Raw genomic sequence first — 23,364 nt, forward strand, 5'->3', positions numbered from 1 at the left:
GCGGAAGTGGTTGGGGAGAGAGGAGCGCGGGAGAGGGCGGTTCCCGTTCTACCGCGTAGCCGGATGTTTGCCGAGCTTTGACAGGCGTGGCAGAGGGAGCAGTACCCGACCACGGTGAGCTGCAGGGCGCGGGGTCTTCCTGGGTGGTGGTGGGGGGGTGGGTGGGAAGGAAGAGACTAGACAGGTCACCGGAAGGGACAGGGTCCGCAGAGGGATGATCCGAGCGGATCCGAGGGTGGGAGCAGGAGTGGGATGGGGCCTAGGAGCCTGACTTTCCCACGGCAGGGATTCAGCCCCACTCCCGGGTCTGCAGTGACGGGACTTCATCTCCTTCGCTGCTTTCCTCCTGCACTTCCCAGGGCAGAGTCCAGGTCAGATCGCAGTCATCGAGCAAGCCCATGGGAAGGGGAAGTCTCTTTGATCCGATCTGGCGAAGCTCTAAGAACAAGAAATTTGGAAGTATTCCAGCCTGCCACTAACTAGGCCACGCTTTCATCTCTGTTTCTTAATCTCTGAAATGGGATAATTACACCCGGTACGGGTTTTGCAAACTATGAAGCTCTGGACAAATGCACTTGTAGTTGAAAGCCTTGCTATTGTATCGTGGGATTTGCATTTTCGCAATGCTGGGGCCCCAACTAGGAGGGTGATCCCAGTGCCAGAGAATACTATTTCAAGTTGTTATCTCAGCCCTACGTGAAGATTAGGGGAGAGGCTTTACTTTATCTTTTTATGGGCCCTCTCTGAACCTTCAGAATCACATGAATGACAGTCATTTAGAGAAATGTTGAGGGATTGACCTGCATCAAGAGACCACCTTATAAAGACATAGATTAAAACCTTGACTCTGCTGTATGACCTATCTAAACAATTTGCTTATTTTTTCTGGTCCTCACTTTCCTCAAACAGTAAAAGGGGCTTAGTAGTATAAACCTCACTGGTGCTGTTGTGAAGTTAAAAAGTAATCTGTCTACTTGATGGTGCTATATAGGCCCTCAACAAATACTGGTTGCCTTCTCCATTTAGGAGATGACCTCATTTATTCAGTCATTCAACAAATGACAACATCTGTGTGCTGAATAGGTCAGGGATCCTTAAATGGATTCTCAGATGGCCTGTGAACCCCTTAAAACTGCAAAGAAGATTTCATGCATGTGCTGATTTTTCTTAGAGAAAAAACCCACAAATTTCATCAGAATTTCGGAGAAGTCCAGAGGTTAAAACCTCTGCCTAAAATGATTCGCAAAGATTTTTGTATAAGTAGGTGTTTTACCTATGGAGAGGGGAAATACTAATCTCAGGGTAAGGAATATTTTGCACAGAGTGGAACAGGGCTTGTAGGTGACGAGTCTTGGGCGGCCAGGATACTTCATTGCCACCACTTTATTATTAGAATTTCCCTGAGCTGGCTTCCCTCACCTTCCCACTGAGCAGGAGCTAAACTTCAGGGCTCACAGAGGGAAGCAGCTGTGGGTTGGAGGCCAGTCTGGCTAGGAGGCAGAAACAACTGTGATTAGTTTTGCTGGAAAAGGCGGTTATGGAATAGGGGAGGGGTCAGTTCTGGAAGAAAAGACAAAATTGAGGAGTTACTGGAAAAGAGGTGGAGTTCAAGTTCAGCTCCCCTTTAGAGGGTGTCCGTCTCCTTCCCTCACACATACTTCAGCTCGCAGCTGTCCCTTCTAATCCTGTTGTTCACTTTAGTGCAAGTATTTTAGAATACTGGAGAGTTATGTTTCTGTATAGGAGGAGCCTGTGCTTCTATAGATAAGGATATTTAAGTCTAGTTAAGAAAAAGACTTGCCCAGCATCCTTGCAACTCATTGGCTCAAGCAGGACTATAATCCACTTCTCCATATACCTCACCCCATGCCTTGTTCATTGCGTCAGGCACCCACTGTTTGCAGAAAGACTTCTGGGGTAGCTGTGGGCAGGGCTAATGGGCATCAAGTGCCTGGGCAGTGACAGGAGAGAAGGCTCAGGCCTAACAGGGGTTATTGTGAGCTGAACTCTGTCTCTGTTACCCAGTGGAGTCCCCTTTTGGGGAATACAGCCATGCAGCTGAATGGGGGAAGGAGTCTGTGGGTAAAGCAAGAGTGGATTCCTCAAGACTTAGGGTTGCCTGCATTGGAGGCTTGAGGGGGAATGGGTGAGGTGGGGTGGGGGACGCAGCAGTACTCGCTGGGAGAAGTGCGTTCCCAAATAAGAGGGTCATCTTTCTCTGTGCTCGTGGAAGGGACTTATATTTTGGTAGTATGCAGCAGGAGTGAATAAGCATAGCAGATAAGAGGCTGGAGGAAAGGAAGAGAAAGGTTTTTTTGGTTTTTGTTTTATGGCCATTTGGCTCTTTGGCTGCTTGGCTTTGGCTCAGGAGCTTGTAATGGCTTTTGCCACTGAATCAGCGTGGTTGCTCCGGTAACAGGGTGGTTGTTGCTAGGCACAGGGGGCCGGCTTACCATCCAGAGTCCTCAGCTGTGAGGTGACGGGTGCTGGAGGTTGTCCTGTTGCCTCTGAGCCCAGAGGTTCTCGGCGTCTGGAACCTAGCTGGCAGCTGTCCCCCCTTCTCCCACCCCGTGCCTGGTCTTGTCCGCACTCTTTATCTGTCCTGCCCATTCTCTGACCATATATGTCATTTTTGGGCTCCAGGAATGTAGTGGCTTAGAGCAGCCTCTTCTCTGGGGCTGGACTGAGTGGACTGAATCCCCTCCCTGACCCACATGGTGAGTCTGGGATGGCAAGGGGATTGGCTCCCAGTTAGGTCCGAGGGCAGAAGCTGCTGCCCTCAGGCTTCACACAGCCACATCCTTACTACCAGCCCCAGACCTGGGCAAACCCAGCTTCTGAGTTGGCTCCTCTCCCTCTCCGCCTGCTGTAGCTGTGGGTCTGGTTTTCACCTCCTGTCACTCAGTGCTCTGGATGCCGTGGGCTTCCCCCTTTCCCATCTGTGCTCTCCAATCCTTGGGGCAGTCTCTTGACCTTTCCCACCTTGAAACTACATCCGGAGCTCCCTGCGGATTAGAGTGGGCTTGGGAGCCCCCAGGAAGCTGCAGATTGTCTGCTGTGACTGGCAGGCAGATTCCATCCCTTGCTTCTTGTTCCTGTCCTGGGGCAAACCCAGCTGGGCACCTTGACCGTGGCCTTTTTTCTGGGACCCTGGAGTCTCTGGCCACTTCCTCTTCCCCAGGCCACAAGTGAGAGGTGGAGTAGCCAGGGCCACAATTAACCTTTTTCACGAATGGGGTTTGGAACATCCCTGTACACCTTAGATGCTTGCAGCACCTCTCCTCTGTAACTGTTGGGGCCTGGGAAGCTTCTGTGCTCCATGACCCCTGAGGAGAGGTGCGTGGACTTTTCTCCCCTTGCAGCTGGGACTGCATGACTGTACCAGATGGGCAGTGGGCAGCACAGGGCCTGGCACGGCTCGTCCCTAGCCAGCTGGAGGACCTGAGGGCAGGCACCGAGCTGCGCCATCCTCTGCCCCAGCTGCTTATTCTGGCAACACGCCTAAACTGTGGAGAACCCAGGGTGACATGGAGCTCTTGGCAAGGTTGCGAAGTGTTGAGGAACAGGAACAGGGGAGGTTGGGGGAGGAATGAGTGAGAGCAGGAGGGCTTGCTGTATCGATTTCAAGGGAAACGAGGGTGTCCCTGACTTGCCACCCCCACCCCAGGTTTCTCTTCAGGTTCTGTGGAGTGAAGCTGTGGGGGACAGGCCTGCTCATGGACCCGCTTTCAGAGTTGCAGGATGACCTGACCTTGGATGACACCAGCCAGGCCCTGAACCAGCTGAAGCTAGCCTCCATTGATGAGAAGAACTGGCCGTCGGATGAAATGCCTGACTTTCCCAAGTCAGGTGGGTGCTTCTGGATTTCAGGCGGCCCTAAGGTGCCTTAGAAGGGGAGTCTCCCTTCCTGTTGAAGGGAGATCCCAGGAGAGCAAGAGGAGGGCAAGCAGACCAGCCCCGGGGTGGGGCTGGGGGCACATGTCCTACGGGGGAGGAGGATCAAAGAACACCAGTCTCAGGGAGAACACTGCCAGCCCCCCAGGTTATCCCCTGACTTTGCGGTGTTCCTCAGATGACTCCAAAAGCAGTTCCCCGGAACCTGTTACTCACCTGAAGTGGGATGACCCTTACTACGACATTGCCCGGCACCAGATTGTGGAGGTGGCAGGTGAGCACTGCACCTTTTGCCTCCTGGTCTGCCCTCCCGGCTTGAGGAAGCCCGCCCCTCGGGCCACAGGGGAAGGGACTGGGGGAGGGGCGGGCACCCGCCCTGTGGTCTCACCCCTCACCCTGGGGCTCCTGAGCCACACGTACCGTTTTTTAAAATCACAGACTTGATTGTGATGGCCACTTGGTCTCTCCACCAGCAACCACATCCTGACCTCTGACCCCGTTGTCTCTGTTGGCTGATGGTGTGTGGGAGGCAGTGTGGCTTAGTGCCTTTGAAGTCAGAGAGTGGTTTAATTTCCAGCTCTGCTCTCTGAACTCCTTTCTCCCTCACAGGGTCGCTGAGAGGATTATAGTAGCGAGTGTCTGTCAGGGTCTAGCCGGGAGCCAGAACATAGTTGACCCCGAATAAGTGGCCACTAACCTCCCTTCCCTTTGCCCTGATGTCAGCTTTTCCACCCCATCAGTTACTGGGGACCAGGGAGGTACCAGTTCCTTTTGGGGGGAACCCGACCTCCAGGGAAGTCTGGAATGGCAGAGCCTCCTTCCAGAAGTTAGGGGCCCCATGACCCCCTGGAGCATCAGGTTTCTGGCAGATGTGCTACCGTGCTGAGCGTGGGTATGGAGCCCCCGCCTTGGGTCTTGGCCTCAGTGAGCTCTCACTTTCTTGTTCATAACGCAGGACCCAGAGCAGGGGAGGTAACAAGGATGTTGGTGACCGATTTCTGCCCTTAAGGTCCTACTACTACTAGAAGAGGAAATCAGAGTGGTAGGATTCTTTGTCTTTTCCCTAATGGTTGTCTGTCCTCACTGGTGGAGGACAGGTAACTGTGAGCCAGGATGACAGCATGGCCCTGCTCTGAGGCATTGGGGTGAGCAAAGGAGGCCAGGCAGCGCATGGCCCTGGAGCCCAGTGGTGCTGGCTAAGGGGGCCGTGCAGGCATCTGGCCATAGGGAAGCCACAGGGAGCTCTATCTCTTCTGAATGCTGGGCTCAGAGAGGGAGGGGGCAGTTGAAAGATTTGCCCCTAATGTCAGAGGTGTTTCCATGGCATTTGTGTTCCTGGTGCCTGTCCTGGTCTGAGTCAGAGGCCTTGGCTGTGGCTTCTTTCACCCCTACAGAAGCAAGGTTGAGAGTTCTTTCCCGGCCTGGTCCTCACCTGGGCACAGGAGAGTCACTGAAGGTTCAGAACTTTCTTTCCTCACTTCCAGAAATGGACCTGATTGGGGCATGGGGGTGGGTATCTGATGTGATGTAACATAGTCTCTATCCTCCTGGCCAAGGCACAAGGCAGAGCAGGGGGGGCCCACCCCCACCCCAGCACTGGGTGACCCCTTTCCCCACTGCAAGCAGAGCTGCAACATGTTTCTGTTTCCCCAGGGTGTGATGAGCCTGAGGGGGCCCAGCCAGGTAGGTGTGTTTCTGTCTCTCTGTGCTTGGCCTCTGGGCTGTGGATCAAGAGGGTCTCTTGGTGGAGGCCAGGTGGGGCCAGCTTAATTGCAGCCCCACTCCAGGGAGCTGGGAGCTGGTGGTACTTGGGAGCCGGAACTAGCAAAGGGTTTACAGGAGGTTTGACAGGGTGGTGCCGTGTGGGGACACATCCAGAGCCCAAAGGGAAAGGGGCTCCTGGGGACGGAGGGGCCATGTCCCATGGCGGGGGGTACAGGGGGGCTGGCCTTAGTGCTGGCTCAGGGCCCCTCTGGTGGGGCTGTCCCCATGGCTGTGCCTCTCTGACTGCTGAGAAGAGTGTGGATTGGCACCACCAGAGCAGGAGACGTTTGACGAGACCATGGTGATGTCCTTCCTGGGAAGCCAGTTTCCCGGCATTAGGAACTGGAGAAAGAGCCCATGTTGGAATGGAGGATGGGGGGGTGATGTCCCCAACTCCTCTGCAGCCTCTCTTCTCCATGCTGGTGGTAGCTGTCATGCTCCACATTCAAACTTGACTCAGTCCGAGTGGGTTCTTTCCAGTGGTATGCTGGCAAACATTTAACAGTTCGCTCTCTGGAAAGGGAGGGGGGGAAAAGGCTACTATTTATTTGTTGCATTTGTAATTTCTACCATGGCAGATTTCAAGCACCAACAGATGTCAACTGGCTGCAGTATTCCTGACCACTTAACAATTTAACAAATGTGTGAGCCGGCCCCAGCCCAGTGCCCCAGCCCCCACCTCCCATCCCCTGGGCCTGCTCTGCAGGTTGTGGGCGGGTGGTGGCTGGTCTGGTGGTTCCCAGAATGCCTGCTGGAGGACTGCGCTGTTGCTAATTAACACCCAGGCCACCCTGGGAGCGTTCCTGATTGGTATCCCGGGAATGCAGAGGCTCCCTTCCCAGGCAGCTTGCTCTTTTCCTGGTGTTTTCCACAAATGTGTCTTCTCATTGAGCCCTTCCCCCAGTGCCCTGGAGACACCAGTGCACCCAGCTCCTCTCCCTTTAGTCTCCAGGGCAGAAGTCTGTTCTCTTCTGAGGTCAGGAGGGAAGTTCCCAGCCTTTTCACACTTGCTTCACGTAGCGGCAGTTACTTCGTCTGCTGGCAGATGCCAAGCCACCCAAGAATTTGAGCAACGGGACTCCACTCCAAGGAGGGGAAGACAGGGGCTAGGCCCTGGGGTCACCCGCATCTCGTTCCTTGCTTCTCTGAGAGTCTTGCCATCCAGCCCCTCACCTATCCACCTTTTGCCCCCATCCCTGTTCGACGTAATCCAACAGGTATTTTTAAGCTCCATAGTCAGCATGGAGGATTCAGTGAGGAAAAACACACATTACTTCCATCAGGGAGCAGACAGTCCAGTGAAGGGGTTCTTAGAACTGGTCTGAGTCCTTTTTGAGAATATGAGCAATGTGGACCTCTTCTAGGGTATATGTGCATGTGTTTGTAGTATTTTTAATCTATCATCATGGCCTTGGTGGAGCCCTGGTTGAGAACGCAGTTTCCCATTTACGAGGTGTTGAGGCCAGCTGAGAGATAGAGCCACGGGCCCCTCACCTCAATTGCTTGCTTAACCAGTTACTAGCTTTTTAAATTCCAGAGCCCTGTGAGCTCAGACTTCCATCCTGCCTAAGCCCTCAAACCTGTCAGCCAATGAGGGCTGCCTCATGTTGGGGGGAGGATGAAAAGAATCTTTTGGAATGCTCCATGCTCCTCCCTGCATTTTCCCCTACATTCCGGGTCTTTCCTCTGCTTAGAGGGGAGTAGGCAGATGTCCCTCTCCTCACAGGCTCATGGCAGAAAGCCCAGGGGTTTCTGAGGTTCCAGATTGTACATGAGGCTGGCTTGGCCAGACTGACCCTTTGTCCCTACTCCACCAGTCTGCTCCTTCTGTCAGAGCCTATGGGAAGAGATCAGAACAGGCCTGAGAGCCACCCCCCACTGGGCTGGAGGGAACCCAGCACCTCAGGATCTAGGTGAGGGTGTGACAGAAAGCAGGTAGCATCTGCTCCTTCAAAATACACCTGCTTCTGGATGAAACTGCACCTTCTCAGGCGGGCTTGCAGAGCGTTCTCTGCTCATAAGTCTGGAGAGCCTCTGTCCCAGGCTTTGGGAAACTGTCTAAAGCAGCCTCGTAACCTAGATATCATTGTGAGCAAACTCGGAAATAGAACCAGGCATACCATATAATGCCGACCGATGACTTTGTGCAGGCTTCCAACGTTTCTTGAATACCTGCCACGTGCTGGGCTCTGGACCAGCACTAGAGTTTCAAAGATGGATGAGACATAATTCCTGCTCATAAGCCAGTAGAGGGGACAGGCACATAAACAATTCTACAGAAGAATCAAAGTGTCACGACAGAGATGGGTGATTGTTCAAACCGGGAGCCCTGAAAAGGGACAGCCAACCTATCTGGGAGAAGGTGGGGAGGACACAGGCTTCTGGGAGGAGAACATGCCTGGAACGAGTCTTAAGGATTCCAAGGAGTTAGCCTGGAGGAGGGTTGTGGAATTGTCTTGAGAAGTTCTGTCTGGCAAGAGAAACAGCAGAGGCCCGAAACTGCCTGGTATGGACTAGGTTGCAAGCACATTTGTGTTGCAGGTGTGCATGGTGTGAGACTGGAAAGTCCTATGAGTCATTCCAAAGAACATCTACAGCTTGGGGGGCCCAGATTGTTTATCTGGGGTGGAGTTTGGGAGGAATGGAGGATTCCAGGCAGGAGAGTTCGGGGCATGTAGGTGTTCATAATTCTCCAAAGCTAGAACTTGGGGCAGTTTAGGATGGAACCAGGCTCAGGGGGTGTTTTGGGTGGAAATGGGATTGTTGGAGGGGCTGATCTAGAGGTTGGACATGATAGTCAGACTGCTGGCACTGAGGTGCGAAATCAGGCCAAGGCACCGAGCCGTGCAGCCAGCAGCGCCTGGAGCCACGCTGCCCGCATTCCAGAAGCCTCCTTCAGCCCCTCTGATGAGTCTTGCCTCAGCCCTGCAGAAAAGGGTCAGAGCCTTGGCAACCACTTTGGAAAAGTACTGACTCCTGGGTTAGGTCTCTGACCGAGAAGAAGCATCAAGATCATGGTTTACTAAATATGGAGAAGGACACTCAGCAAGGCATGGCGGGGGGGTGGTCCTTAATCCTCAGAGGTAGGTGGAGGACAGACTCCATGCATTTCATGGGTTGTATTGGTATTTTCATTTGCCTCTGAAGCAATGGGGATTAGGCAAGTGTGGTTTGGTGTCTCTGGAGAGGTGTGAAGGTAAAGACGTAGGCAGGGTTCCTGGGATGTGCGAGAGTGGGGACCAGGCCTTGTCCTCATTGAGCTTTGTTTGGTATCCCTGATCCGTCCTGACACTGGAAGAGCATCTCACCTTGGAGGGCAGGAGCCCCCCGCTTCTTGACAAAGCCAGATGATCAGACCATCAAATAGTGACCAGTTTTGGATGAACACCCCTGAGCAATTACAGCCAAATGAGCATTTTTCCCAAAGCATTACAAACTCCTCTGAACTCCATGTTCTTTAGAATATCATTCATGATAAAGGATATGATTTTTAGAAATGTCCAGAAGTCAGTCAGAACCAAGTGTGGTTAATAATCCTAGTAATACAGTCAGAAAGTGCTGCTAGTGGTCAAAAAAGAGACCTGACCATTAAGTAATCACTCCCGTGTCCTCCTTGGCCTTGGACTTGCTGAGAAGGCAGTGTCAAGACGTTTTCCAAATACACGCTGCTCAGAGGGGGTGCTTCTGGAATAAGCATGGGCTTTTAAGGTGACTGTTCCACAAGGTAACAATTGCTTTGGTGGATGTGACTTTCAGTTTTTTTAGTTAACCATTTTAAAATGTGCAGTTGGTGCTATTTCAGACATTCACAGTGGGGTGCAGCCACCTCTGTCTAGTCGCACAATTTCATCCATACCCATGCCAGATCCCATAATCATAAACAGCCAATCTGTAATCTCCCCTCTTCCAGCAACTGACAACCACTAATGTGCTGTCTCTGTGGATTTACCTATTCTAGATAAACTCCTATAAACGGAGTCATACAATAGGTAGCCTTTGGGGTCTGGCTCCTTTCACTTAGCCCCATGTTCTCAAGGTCCATTCACAATGTAGCATGGATCAGTACTTCATTCCTCTTTATGGCCAACTTATATCCCACTGCATGGATACACCACATTTTCTTTATCCATTCACGCATTGATGGGCAGGTGGATGTTTCTGCCAGGTGTGACTTTTTACAAAGTCACGTTATTTTTTTAGACCCCAGCTCAGTAGCCCTGAGAGCAACCTGTCCCTCTTTCTTCAGCGACACATGTTTGAGTGCAGACAGCTGCCCAGAGGTGGCTCCACTTCGGCCGCTCTGGCCCCTGTACTACATGGCATGGGTCTCCAGGCCTGGCACCCTTCAGTTCCTCACCCCGCTTCTCTCCATTGATCTTCCACTCACCGCTCCACCTTTCTCCACACCTAGGAGATGACAAGTATGGGCGGAAGATCATTGTGTTTAGTGCCTGCCGAATGCCCCCGAGCCACCAGCTGGACCACAGCAAACTCCTGGGGTGAGTATCCACGGGGAAGGTGGTGGGACCGGTGCCCAGACCCCCCAACACCCCCCATCACCTGATGCCATGCTCCTTCCTGTCACTTCCAGCCCAGAGGTATCAAGCCATCTCCCTCCACGCCTCCTCCCCTCTACTCCCGAGGGAGCTATTTACATTTGGGGGAGAGCACCGGGCTAAGAGTCGGACCTGGTTTCTAGTCCGGGAAACTGCAACCTTGGCAGGTGTCTTCATCTCTTTAAGCCAGTTTTCCTTCACCGAGGGCATCAAAATGCAGCTCTCCTTCTTTGTAGAATAGAGATACTGCACACGAACATGCTTGGAAAAGTAAAATACCATCCCTGGGTGCGGACTGATGGTTATGATGCGGCGCTTCTGCTGTGCTTGCAGTTCATCATTTACATGAATGATTGGTGTTATTTGGAGCCAGTGGCCTCTGTACCTGTCTGGGTTCTGTTAGCAAATATATGGAATAGCTCTGGTTGGTCTAGAAATCTGATGCCAGTTGGAAAGCTGATTGCAAGCAGGAGTTTGACAGACCTGTATTTTTGGTTTTTTTTTTTAAGATTTTATTTATGGGGCACCTGGGTGGCTCAGTCGGTTAAGTGTCTGCCTTCAGCTCAGCTCATGATCCCAGGGTGCTGGGATCGAGCCCCACGTCGGGCTCCCTGCTCAGTGGGGAGTCTGCTTCTCCCTCTGCCTCTGCTGCTCCTCCTGCTTGTGCTTTCTCTCTGTCAAATAAATAAATAAAATCTTTAAAAAAAAATAAAATAAAGATTTTATTTATTTATCTATTTCAGAGAGACAGAGAAAGGGCAGGGGGAGGAGCAGAAGGAGAGGGAGAAGCACACTCTGTGCTAAGCGCAGAGCCCAGCATGGGACTCGATCTCACGACCCTGAGATCATGACTTGAACTGAAACCAAGAGTTGGACACTTAACCGACTGCACCACCCAGGCGCCCCTGACAGACCCTGTTCTGATAAGCAGTCGTTATTGAGCCACCAGTGGGCCCCCGGCACGCAACGGACCTCCTTGGAGGTAGAGCCCTAACGGACTTCTCCTGAGGCGCCTCAGTGTGTGTCCCGTTAGCCTCTTGCACTTCTTTCCTGATCTCTTTAGAGCACTCCCTGAAACTGAAAGCGTCTGCACTGCTCCTACCAGCCCTTTGGGATCCTGAATGGTTATGTGTGTGTGTAGGGGGAGGGGAGGGGTCAGGGACAGCTGCAGAAGGGGAAGGGCCTGAGTGAGGAGTCTGCAGTCCTGGTGAGCCAGGCCTGAGGCTTTCCAGCCCTGTGGGAGTTTTCTCTCAGGCTTTCGGAGCCCTGCTCCTGTCACCCCTCAGCTGGGCAGACAGAGCCTTATTGAGGCCCATCCCATGGCCCAGCCAGGAACAGGCCAGGGGGCTCAGCCTGAGGGTAGCTGAGTCACACACCCTACCCTTTGGTTTCACCAGCAACTGAGTTGACAGGTGACAGACTCCTGGCCAGAGAATAGTCTGAGTGGGAGGAAGTCAGAGGAGGGAGCTGGGAAAGCACCCAGTTTTCAGGAGAGAGCTTGCTGAGTGAGTCTGCACCACTCGGGGGGCTTCCTCTGACTTCTGGAAGCCCCCCGACATCCATCCTGTCCATCCTCCATCCCTTCCCGGAGGGGTCTCCCTGCCCCCATGCAGCCTGTGGGGGCAGTGCTTTCCACGCAGATCAGTTCCATTATCACAGCCTTGGCCTTTCCCGCTGTCCAGCCACATCTAGGGGGTTGAAAGAGAAAGTGCCTGAAGCTTGAATTCAGAAGACCAGTTCAACTTCACTGTGCCTCTTACTAGCTGTGTGTTTGGGGGCAGGTCTCTTCTGAACCCTATAAAAATAAGAATTGTGCCCATCTCACGGGGTTGTCATGGGCACTGGGTAAGATAATATACATGAAATGCCCTCATATACATTTGTAAAGTATTACAGATTTCAAGGATTTAGAAAAATGTAACTATAAAGAAAAAATATAGGCAATGATAAACAAAATCTCCCATGAACCTACCACCCAGAGAAAAAAACTGCTGTTAATATTTTCGTGTATTCACCTTTTTCTATAACTCATACAGACCTTGGTATAGTCACCTCTGTATTTCACATAATGTTATCTTCTGAACACTAAACACACTTCAAAGACATCTTTTATTTTTTTTTTAAGATTTTTTTTTATTTATTTATTTGAGACAGACAGAATGAGAGAGAGAGAGCACATGAGACGGGGGAGGGTCAGAGGGAGAAGCAGACTCTCCGCCGAGTAGGGAGCCTGATGCGGGACTCGATCCAGGGACTCCTGGATCATGACCTGAGCCAAAGGCAGTCGCTTAACTGACTGAGCCACCCAGGCGCCCCAAAGACATCTTTTAAAAATATGTTATTGGCATACATGTGTACGGAAAAGTAAATTGTCATACTAATTGATGAATTTTCAGAAACTAAATACACCCATCCACACCCACAAGCCTCCCTTTGTTCTTCTAGCTGCTTCCCCAAAGGGTAACCACTCTCCTGACGCCTAACTTCACAGATTGCTTCTGTCTGCAGAAACATCCTGTGAGGTATTCTATTTATAGATGGCCTGTAATTTAACCAGTTCCCTGTTTTTGGACAGTTAGCTTGCTGCTCAAAAAAATGTTTTTTCCATTGTAAAACAGGCTGCATTGAACAGCCTTCGACAAAAATGCTTCTGTTCATTTCTGATTGTTTCTTTAGGATAACTTCCTGGATATGTTTTTACAGGGTCAAAGAGTATGAACATTTTTTAGCTTCTGATAAACATCACTTTATGGCCCTCCAAAACGCCATAACATCCAGCGAAGGGGAGGTGTACTGTCACTACAACTTTTGCTGTTTTATAGTTGCAAAATGCATCTTTTCATGTGACAGCTCTTTGCAAGCTGCGAAGTGTACAAGGGCTAAATTACCGTACCGCAGTAAGGGCTGGAATCACAGTAGTAATCCCGCATTAGACACTGCACACGCCTGCCTGTGTGGTCAGCAGGGTGAACTTGGGAGCTAGTCCATCTCCGGGCCCTGGCACAAGCCGTGTGACTCTGGGTAAGCGCGTAACCTCTCCGAGCCTCACTGCCCTCCCGTGTAAGGAGGAGATAGTCTCAGCCCCAACTGTTACGAGGAAGGCATGAGATAATGTACGCAGAGCGTTTGGCAGACACTAAAAGCTAAATATTGATGAATGGTGACTGTCATCATTATGGTCGACTCTGGGCAGTCCCGCGGGGAGTGTTACTCCCATTTTTCCTGCAGGTATGCCAGAGGGCTCCAGTTCCAGTCCTGGTCTCCTGGTTTCTGGCCAGGACTGCTGTTCTTCTTCCTCCGCCCAGCCCAGCTGCGACCCTGAACCTCCTCCACACAGTGCAGCGGGTGACTGTGCAGCCAGAACAGGCAGTACACCGAGGCGGAGGATAGAAGCAGGGGACCCCTGGGGTACCGGGTCGTGTCTCCGGGGGCCCCTCCTGAACCGGGTGGGGCTTTGCTCTTGTAGGTACCTGAAGCGCACGTTGGACCAGTACGTGGAGAGCGACTACACGCTGCTCTACCTGCACCACGGCCTGACCAGCGACAACAAGCCCTCCCTCAGCTGGCTCCGGGATGCCTACCGCGAGTTTGACCGCAAGTGGGTTGGGGCCCGGGGGCAGGGGGCTGTGGAGCCAGCAGCTCTGCTAGGTTCCAGGCTGCCCTCTGCTTGCTCAGGGGCTTACTCTGTGCTGGAGGGAAGCAGGCGCCCCCGCCTGGGTGAAAGCAAAGAATCTGAAGTTGGAACACCCTGGGCTTAAATCCCAGTCTCTGTACTTCCTCAGTCTGTGATCTTTCATGGTACTTAACCTCTCTGAGTCTGTTTCCTGATCTGTAAAATGGGACTACCACGGCACTTACCTCTCAGGCTTTCCCTGAGGACACAAATCAGAAAATGTACCCGGAGAACCTAGCTCTGTGCCTCTCCCAGCACACCCGCTGCTGAGTTCCTGTTGTCTCTCTGCAGGTACAAGAAGAATATTAAGGCCCTGTACATTGTGCACCCCACCATGTTCATCAAGACCCTGCTTATCCTCTTTAAGCCCATCATTAGGTGAGTGGAGCTGATGGGGGAGGACAGTGGCCTCCCCATGCTTCCCTTTGAACTCTGAACCAGATACCTGAGGAGGCCAAGCATCCTGGAGACAGGCCATTGTGGGGCTCAGCCATTGTCTGATCTTGGGGGGCTGCTGAGGGGATGGTGGAGGCCTGCCGAAATATGCCTACCTGTGCCCTTTATTCTGCCGGTAGCTTCAAATTTGGGCAGAAGATCTTCTATGTGAACTACCTGAGCGAGCTGAGCGAGCATGTGAAGCTGGAGCAACTGGGGATCCCTCGCCAAGTGCTCAAGTGAGGAGGGGGCAAGGGCTGTGTGTGCCCGCCGGGCTAGGTGTATGGGTATGTCATGCTTGCGGGGGGGCGGGGGGGAAGAACATGCCAGCCAAGGGGAGATGGAGCCTCGAGAAGCCCCGGGTGAGCAGAGGAAGTGAAGGTAGTGATGAAGAGCCCACACACGGGTTCAGGGAGCGTGGGTTCGGATCCTGTTTCTGTCGCTTAAAGAGCCCCTCGGCCCTGACTTGGTTGTGGGCAGAGCAGGTTGCTAGGAGGGCCGAACGAAGTGACTCTGTGCAGGAGCACAGTAAGGGCCTGACAAACAAGGTGACTACAAAGTCAGGTCGGTGGCCTGACCCTTCCATCTGCCTCCCCAAGGTATGACGACTTCCTCAAATCCACACAGAAGAGCCCTGCCACGGCCCCCAAGCCCATGCCACCACGGCCCCCTCTGCCCAACCAGCAGTTCGGGGTCTCGCTGCAGCAGTGAGTATAGGAGAGGTGGGCAGGCCTGGCACGTGGGGGCGGCAGACCCCGCTCAAACCCCTGCTCACTGCCCCTGTTCCCAACAGCCTCCAGGAGAAGAACCCAGAGCAGGAGCCCATTCCTCTTGTGCTCCGGGAGACCGTTGCCTACCTGCAGGCCCACGGTGAGTGCCAAGGCCGCTCACTGGCCACAGGGCCTCCAGGACCTGCCCCTTCCCCTTCAGCCCCGACCCCAAGCCCCTCCTCAGCCCTGTCTCCCAGCTCCCCTCGGGAAGGTGCCGGGCAGGGCTGAGAGGCCCCACGTGCAACCAGCGCCCACACCGACCCTGCCTGGAGCCCTGAGACAGAGCGGGTCCAGGCGTCTACACCCTGCCCCAGAGCCGAGACTCACCGGGCCCCACTGTTTCCCAGCTCTCACCACTGAGGGGATTTTCCGGAGGTCAGCCAACACCCAAGTTGTACGGGAAGTACAGCAGAAGTACAACATGGGTGAGTGGTCTGGGGGTGTGCCCAGGCCCGCAGGGCCAGTACAGATCCTGTGGAGGGGTGGGGGGAGGATGGGGGCATCAGTGTGACTGTGAAGGGGCTTCTTTGCCTTCTCCCCCGTAAACAGGGGCCCCACGTTCCGTTCCTGTCAGAGGTTCTGTGGCATTTGGGCTGATTGCATGGGTCCTGCTCCCGCCTGGCTGTCCCAGGCCTGCTGTCTCATCGCTCAGGCTTCTGGGTCCCGGGTTCCAGGTTCATTCAGAGATGAGGAATCACTGTAGCGTGTGCTGGGAGGCCCCATCCTACCCGATCCCCTCATCACAGCAAGAGGGGAAGGCTGTGCAAGAGGAGGCTCCACGGGAGGAGGGGGCTGGTGCAGTGGCTGCGGGCAGTGGGGTCTGCTTGGCCTCCAGGCCTCTAGATGGGCTGCCGGCCTCCAGGCTAGGCCCAGCTCCTCTCCACCCCCTCCTCCAGGGCTGCCAGTGGACTTCGACCAGTACAATGATTTGCACCTGCCGGCTGTCATCCTCAAGACCTTCCTCCGGGAGCTTCCTGAGCCCCTGCTCACCTTTGACCTCTACCCCCACGTTGTGGGCTTCCTCAGTGAGTGCCCGTCTTCCCTCCCCAGCTCGGTATTTTTTCTGCTGGGTTGGAGCCAGGGCTGGACTCAGAGCAGGCAGGTTTGGCCTGTCCTCCAAGGACAGTCTGGGTGGGGTCTCCCCTCTGCCCTCGTGTCGGCCCGTCGCCGGGCCACTGTGACCTGGGCCCTGGTTCCTTGCAGACATTGATGAGAGCCAGAGAGTGGAAGCGACGCTGCAGGTGCTCCGGACGCTGCCTGAGGAGAGCTACCAGGTGCTTCGTTTCCTCATTGCCTTCCTGGTGCAGGTGAGCCTGGGGCCTCAGCCTCTGCTGTTCACCGGGAGGAAGGGGGGAGGGGCCGCCACCCCTCCGCTCCTGGGTATGGGAAGCAGGGTTGTGGCTTCCTGCTGTAGCCCCCTGATTCCCTCCACAGATTTCTGCCCACTGTGACCAGAACAAGATGACCAACACTAACCTGGCTGTTGTCTTTGGCCCTAACCTGCTGTGGGCCAAGGATGCTGCCATCACCCTCAAGGCCATTAATCCCATCAACACGTTCACCAAGTTCCTTCTGGATCACCAAGGGGAGTTGTTCCCCAGCCCTGACTCCAGGGGGCTCTGAGCCCTGCCCTGCTGCCCCTTCTCGGAGAGCCCCAACTGGGACTCTTCCTCCTGGCTTCAGCCTTATCGGAGCTTGGGGCTCCTGCCCACGAAGGGGCCGTGAGCCCCTGCGGGCTGGAAGCTGGGGCCAGCCAGCCGGGCAGCTCTTCCTCCCCTTCTGTCCAGCCCGCCTCGCCAGCCCTGGAGTCCTCGCTGTAACCACGAGACGTTTTTCTTCGCCTTATACTTCTCACTGCCTCCTTGGATCCCTGGCTCCTTGCCAGGCTCTGCAGACCTGGCCTTGGCTCTTCCAGCGGGGAAAAAGACTGGCCCCAGCAGCTGCTTCCCCACTTTCCCCTGCCTCTCTTTTCCTGGCAACTGCAGATGCCTCTGTCATGCCAGCTGGGCTGGTAGCTGGGGCTGGTCCCCTTCCTGGCTGCTGGGGGGTAAGCAGCTGAGCTGGGCTGGCTTGGGCCCGCCCTACCAACGCACCTCCCAGCCTCGGTGAAGGCCTGTGCGCAAAGCATCTGCTGCTGTCCTCCCCTCTAAAGGTTCAGCCTTGGGTGTTGACACAGCTAAGGACTGGCAAGGCCAGAGGCTGCTTCCTACTTCTGCCTCCTTCTCTTGCACACATCCTGGGTCAGCCCTTCTCAAGTGATACTGCCCCCAGGATGTTCCTGCCCCCTGGTTCTGCCAGGACTGGCAGCTTGGATGATAGGGCTGAGTCCCAGCATCCATCTGAAACAGACACTCCATTCCTACCCAGAAGCCCCCTGTGTCTGGTCGGGCCAGTGACAAGCAGTCTCAGCCCTCCATGCCTTGCCTCCCCTCCCTTCCCACTCTCGCAGATCCTCAGCCTAAGCACTTGTAGGCGGGTCTGTGGTGGGGTCACACAGGTCCCTGCTCCGGCCAGAAGCGACTCAGTGCCTCAGGATCTGTGGCTTCTTCCTCCAGCTAGTGACTCCTGGAGGGGCTGAGCAGAGACCTTGCTAATTAAGTCAAGCCCTGCCACGGGAGTTCTAGCAAGGTCCCCCAGGGCCCTGTCGTCTTTAAGAAACCCTGGACCCCGATCATTGGTACTTCTCATCCCAACTGTGTTCCTTAGAATTACCCGCCTTCTTGGTGAACCCCGGGGACCCCAGTTCCTGCAGTCTTGTCCCCTGGCAGCAGAGGGAAGTACCTGCACAGTGGCCCTGGCCCCCTAGCCTTGGCCCGAGTCTGTACCGTGGCGGCCCTCATTGACCAGACCAGCCCCATCTGCGTGGTGGGTGTGGCCTCAGTCTTGACCTCACTGGGCTCTCCCCCGAAGATGCTAGCATGTCAGGACTCCTGGGGGCCTGGAGTGGCTGCTGGTTCCTTGTCAGTCCCTGTGTCTCTGGCCCGAGCCGGGCTTCTGCTTTCTGCCCTCCTTTGTGTACCAGGTGTTACGCACAGCCCCATTTACTGGGGAGCCTCATAGATCTCTGGTCTTTCTCCTGTCCCCTGTCCCACTGGTCTGTCCCCGGGGGGAGGGGAGAGTACTGTGAATCAAGTGTTCACATTCACACTTAATGACTTCCTGGGCACCAATCATGTATTTCACCTTTGCACTTTTTGTATTTCAATAAAAAAGGAGATGGAAAACTGCCCCCCGCCCCCCCGGGTGTTAGGAAGCACGCCTGGAGGCTCAGAACAGGCTGAGAAGTGTGTGGTTGTGGAAGATGAGCAGGTGGGGCCTCAGGAAGTCCCCCTCCCCAGTCCATCTGACCTCGTCCTTCCTTGTCTCGTTCCCTTGGGAGTGGGTGTGAAGCCGGCTTTCTGACGTCCTCCAGGCTTGGACGTGTGAACAGTGACCCCATGTTGTACGTGTGCAGCATCCCAATGGGCCGCCAAGGGCAGTACCCCATGACCACAGCCCCTTCTGGCCCTGAACAGAAGGGACTGTGGCGAGAGCAACATGGGCTTGAGTCCTGGCGCCATCACCTTCGACCAGCTCCGCTTGATAACAGCCATATCATCAGCCCACCTGGAACGGCCTCTTCATTTCTGAGGCTCTGAAGTGACACAGGACTAACAGAGCAAGTGCCCAGTGGTGACCAGAATGACCACTGTTGCACAGAGGAATGAGGAGATGGTCCCAACCTCGTGTAGCAGCTACGATTGGAAGCCTCGTGTGACTGTTAGCTTCTCCCCACCCTCCCCTCAGCCTGAGCGCCTTGGCCATTTCCACCTGCCACCCGGTCCCACCGAGGCTAGGAGAGAGCCAGTTTTCCTTTCGTCTCTTGACTAGGTTTTGCTGCGCTTTAAACATTAAGATGGCAAAATTTAAGTTATGTGTATTTTGCCACAATTTAAAGATAATGGTTTGTCATTGGAAGGCAGGCCAGAATTTCTCTTGGCACAGCGGTCAGTGTCAAGTTGCACCTGTCTGCGGCCTGCCTGTTGATGAGTCAGGTGATGGTGGCCTGTTCTCTTTCCCCTCCTTGCTTGCTCCGGCTGGGGGAGCGGGGCCAGAGCTGCAGGATCAAGCAGCGGTGTGAAGCTGGTGGTGACAAACACAGGCCCTGAGCTGGCCCAGCGGAAGGTCCTGGCAGCCTCTCACTGGCTCTGCTCTAAACTGGGTGACTGCTTACAACAGAGGAGCAGTATCCCAGGGCAACTCTGAGAGGGGAGCAGACCAGGAGAGCTGTTTACTCGGGTTGGGCTCCTGGCAGGGCCTCTGCGGAGTGACTCAAAAGCCAGTTTACCCCTGCCTTGGCAACAGCAGGTGTCTGGGGACCAAGTGTCACGAGATGCTTTAAAGGGGCAGGACACCATCATGAGACACGTGGCAAGTGAACACTCTTTTGGGGGGCGGTTCCCAACTGAAGGTGAAGACACAAGGGACAGTCTCTTCACTTCTGACTCAGTAGCTGGGTGACTCTGTCCCAGCCGGCTGCACGGTCCGTTATCACGGCCAATGTCAGGTGCAGTTAACCAACAAGCTAGGGCTCCCAGGGCCCACAGCAGCAGCAGTGAGCAGCCTCCTTTTCAGCCCTAGCTTTGGGCTGAATTTAGAACTTTCTCACCGTTTTCAGCCCTAGCTTTGGGCTGAATTTATAACTTTCTCACCGTTTTCTGCCCTGGCTTTAGCCTGAAGTGGGGGCAGGGAGGCAACCCACACTACAGTTGCCCCCGTCTGTCAGGCAGTTAGTCCCTTGCCTCTAGAACCATCTTTGCCTCTGGGACACTGGCTCCACCTCCCACTCCCGCGGCCCAGTTAGGCACAAGTTAGGAGGCGGGAGCTAGCTTTACCAGGACTGACAGGCCTGCCACAGAAGCCTCCGGGGGGCCAGGCAGGAATAATCCCCGCGGGCTCTTCTACTCGTCATCATGACTCCTCAGGGAGCACCCCAGCGCCCCGCTTGAGCTGTCTGGCAGATGGGGCAGCTAAACACACTTGATGGGCCCTTGACTTCCTGATACCTCACTCAGCCCCTTCCCCTCTGGTTTGCTCAGCCACATCACCTCCCCCCTAGATTAGCAAACAGATCCCAGCAGCTGAGGGAGGCCCCCTTGCCCTGCTCCTGCTGGAAGCGTGGCAGAGGCCTGGCAGGCGTTTCTTCCTCGAGCCAAAGGCTCCTGCCTCCAGGCTGAGTCGGGGGAGCGACGCTGCACAAGCAGCTGATGACGATGCTGGCCTTCATCTAAGGGGGCTTCTGCTCTGCGTGTCGGCTTCACACATGGTATCTCACTGACCAGTCACATACAAGCCCCCGAAATGGGAACGGTAGAGCCAAGAAAACGAGGCACTGTTTCCTCATCAACCCAAGGTGGCACCGCGGCCAGGTGGCCGAGCCCCAAGATGCAAACCAGCCTGCCTGACTCCGAAGCCGTTCTGCACTTCGCATCCACTGCTCTTCCTCCCACGGAGGGGCCGTCGGTTAGCGGGGCCCACACACAAGCGGGAGCGCGTGGGTTAGCACTTTAGACAACTGGCAGGACAGGAGGTTGTCAAGTACAGAAAAAATTTATTGGAAATCTCTCGAATACGTTTTAAAGTATAGCTCAGTATTTCCAAACAAGGTGGGCTGGAGGATGCGGAGGGACTCTGCCACCTGGAGACGGGTGACAGGCCCCAGCCCTGTCCCGGGGGCTGCTGCAGGATTCAGTCTAGGGCTCATCCCTGTCAGTGTTCGGGGCCGAGGGCCAGCCTTGACAGTTGCTCTGCTCCTCCCATTCTCAGCTCAGGGCTCAGCCTCCCTGGCCTCTCACTGATGGGGTCCTAAAGGAAAGCCTGCTGCCTGCAAAGGCCAACAATCAGGAGTCAAAGAGGACAATGGCTAACAGGCCTTCCCGTGCTCAGCCTCAGGACAGCGGCTGAGATGCTGTGGCAGGATGTGGGGGCGGGGGTGATCAACAGCTTACCAGGGCTTCACCCCTCTCAGCACTGGGGCCTGTGGGGTAGATCTGGATTGGTTTAGCAGGCTATGGGTGCACTGTGGCCCCGAAAGAGAGGAGGGCCAGCTGGACACCACTGCTGGGAACATTTCTTTGTGGCAGCAGAATGCATGCAACAGGGGCAGGGCTCAGCCTACCTGAGACAGCCTCAGAGCGCACTCCAGCCCTCAGAGTTCAGCCCTGTCGGTGGGAACGATGTTACATGCATTTACTAACAAGCAATTGAGGACCACCTGCTCCAAGGCAGAACAGCTGCCACCAATAACAGCCCAGGTGGGCCAGGAGGAACGGGGCAGGCCTTGTTTCCCTTGGCCAGGACTACTGGGTAGGCTAGGGGAGGGAGAGATGGTAGGTGGGTGAGGCTAAGTGCTTGACTGACTCAAGGAACAATACCTAAATGGTTAAGTCAATCATATGCCTAGCTTTGGTTTCTCAACAAGGAACCAATCCAGCCAGTAAACCTCAGGACAGGGTGCAGACCCTGGGATTAAAGAAAGGTGGTGGCTAGGCCCAGGTGGAAAGAGGAAAAGGCCCATAACCTAGCCCTGAGAAACGGAAACAAGTCCCCCCAGAAGGAGGGGCCCCTCTGGCCTTCCCCGGGGCCGCAGTGGGGCACATACATTGCACTCTATGTCACTGTACGACTCAGAGAGTTGTTAGTTGTACACACAGAGTTGTACACATCTAGCACCCAAGACTTCCTGGGCTGCCAGAATGGAGTCAGTTGCTCTGCAGAAGCTGAGAGAGATTCAAGGCTCTCACCAGGAATATGTAGGAGTCTAAGGTAAAGCCTGTCATCAGTTCAAGTGCAGCGATTCTGGGAGGTTCCGTTGCCCTCAGGCACCCCTATTCTTGGATCCCACCTTATGTGTACGGGAAGGAAGATCCTCAGAGCAGCAACCCAGAATCTGAGGGACCTCCTGAGGAGGAGGCCCTACTCCAGGAAGAGGCCCTCCATCTTCCCCAAGTGAAAACATCTAACCTCAAACATATTTTCTCTATAAAATATCTGATTTCTCTGAAAAGTAATAAATATTTACCGTGTTTTATAACCAAGGAGCAGCAACAGGGGGCGGAAGGAGAGAAAAAGAACCTTTGCTGTGACTCCCAATGAGAGAACCCTGGAGACCCAGGATTCTGCTTCCATGGAGCTGAGGAGCTGAGCACAGACAGCCACCAGGGCTGCTCAGAGCCTCTGCTGAGAGATGGGCTGGCACAACCCTCAAGGGTGGGAATGGCTGACTTTGGAGTTCTCGCCACCTTGGGCAAGAGGCCTGTCATATTGCCAAAAGTACAGGCACAGGGGCGCAGAGAGGGAAGGAGAGAGGAAGAAGACATCAAACCAAAGGGGACCAAAAAAGAGCCTAAAGGAGCCCTTCCTTCTTCCTCCCAGCACTGTCTCCTTCCTCTTTCTGCCTCCACGCCAGGCTCTGGGCCAGGAGCTGGAATGTCAAGTGCTTGATGGTAACGGCAAGTCAGCAAGGGGCAGCTGCAGGGCGGACCCAAGGCAGGGGGCCGGCAGGAGGAACGGGATGACAGCCATTGTGAAGCAGTCGCTGATGGGTGGTGGAAGCAGATGGCCCTGCCGAGGGCCCTTTTGTTATAAAGGGTCTTCTAATCTCCAAGGCCAGGGGGTGAGTCTCTCAAATGCTATCACCAGGCTTGACTGCTGCCATGGAGTCTCCAGGAGGTGTCAGAACAGGGACTTCCGGGTCCCCATGGGGGAAACCAGCCTCTCCTCCACCTGGAGCAAGATGAGGGATAGGAGCAGCTGATGAGTGGGAGGCTCTGTCTCCTGGGACCACAGAAAGGGGATGCTGCTGGTACCCGTGGACACCAACTTTTACTGCAGGGTTTCTACAAAGGCATCAAATTCTCGGACATTCTTCTCATGCACAGCCAGCTTCTCTGGTAGTGAGTCCTGTATCGGGAGGGGAGAGAAGAGCTGCTTATTCAAGTAGGGTCCTGAAGAGGCAGCTAGCGCAGGCCCCCCGCCCTGGCTGGAGAAGGGAGCACAGCCCAGAGCTCAGCGCGACAGTGCGAGCCAGGAGAGCAGGAGTTGCTGGTGCCCAAGGCACCACACAGTGAGCTTGTGTCCAGCAGGGTTTGTGGGGCTCGGGGGCCCAGCAGAACAGCCCAGGCAATCAAGTGGGCCACACACTTACCGAGCTAGAAAAGGAGCATGCCAACAACAGGATGACACAAAGTTACCTTTGGCACAGATCAGACTGACACAGGAATGAAACAGTAGG

The 23,364-nt window shown here is 54.6% G+C and overlaps 2 protein-coding genes across 11 annotated transcripts in view; one reads left to right on the forward strand and one right to left on the reverse strand.

Moving 5' to 3' along the window:
* The first annotated feature begins 5 nt into the window (after positions 1-5).
* ARHGAP1 (Rho GTPase activating protein 1) lies at positions 6-18,320 on the forward strand. Of its 2 annotated transcripts, XM_025879062.2 has the most exons (13): positions 6-114; positions 3,668-3,849; positions 4,073-4,168; positions 10,070-10,157; positions 13,681-13,812; positions 14,179-14,265; positions 14,463-14,561; positions 14,922-15,029; positions 15,116-15,192; positions 15,440-15,517; positions 15,989-16,117; positions 16,296-16,399; positions 16,527-18,320. In XM_025879062.2, exons 2-13 carry the CDS (start codon positions 3,717-3,719, stop codon positions 16,713-16,715), a joined length of 1,320 nt encoding a protein of 439 aa, XP_025734847.1. In that variant the 5' UTR covers positions 6-114; positions 3,668-3,716; the 3' UTR covers positions 16,716-18,320. The 2 variants fall into 2 exon arrangements, with proteins under 2 accessions (XP_025734847.1, XP_025734849.1); XM_025879064.2 differs by lacking the exon at positions 4,073-4,168.
* Positions 18,321-20,662: 2,342 nt separating this feature from the next.
* Positions 20,663-23,364, reverse strand: part of ATG13 (autophagy related 13) — a 51,987-nt gene continuing 49,285 nt past the window's right edge. For 8 of the 9 annotated variants that reach the window (XM_073904683.1, XM_073904686.1, XM_073904685.1 and 5 more), the window contains one exon: positions 20,663-23,033. In XM_073904683.1, coding sequence (XP_073760784.1) covers positions 22,956-23,033 — 78 coding nt within the window. In that variant the 3' untranslated portion in view covers positions 20,663-22,955. The remainder of the gene's footprint in view (positions 23,034-23,364) is intronic. The other variant, XM_073904689.1, reaches the window with a different exon arrangement.

This window comes from Callorhinus ursinus, unplaced genomic scaffold, assembly GCF_003265705.2.
Source record: "Callorhinus ursinus isolate GAN/ISIS: 27379988/994484 unplaced genomic scaffold, GSC_fseal_2.0 scaffold21, whole genome shotgun sequence".
Lineage (NCBI taxonomy): Eukaryota > Metazoa > Chordata > Mammalia > Carnivora > Otariidae > Callorhinus > Callorhinus ursinus.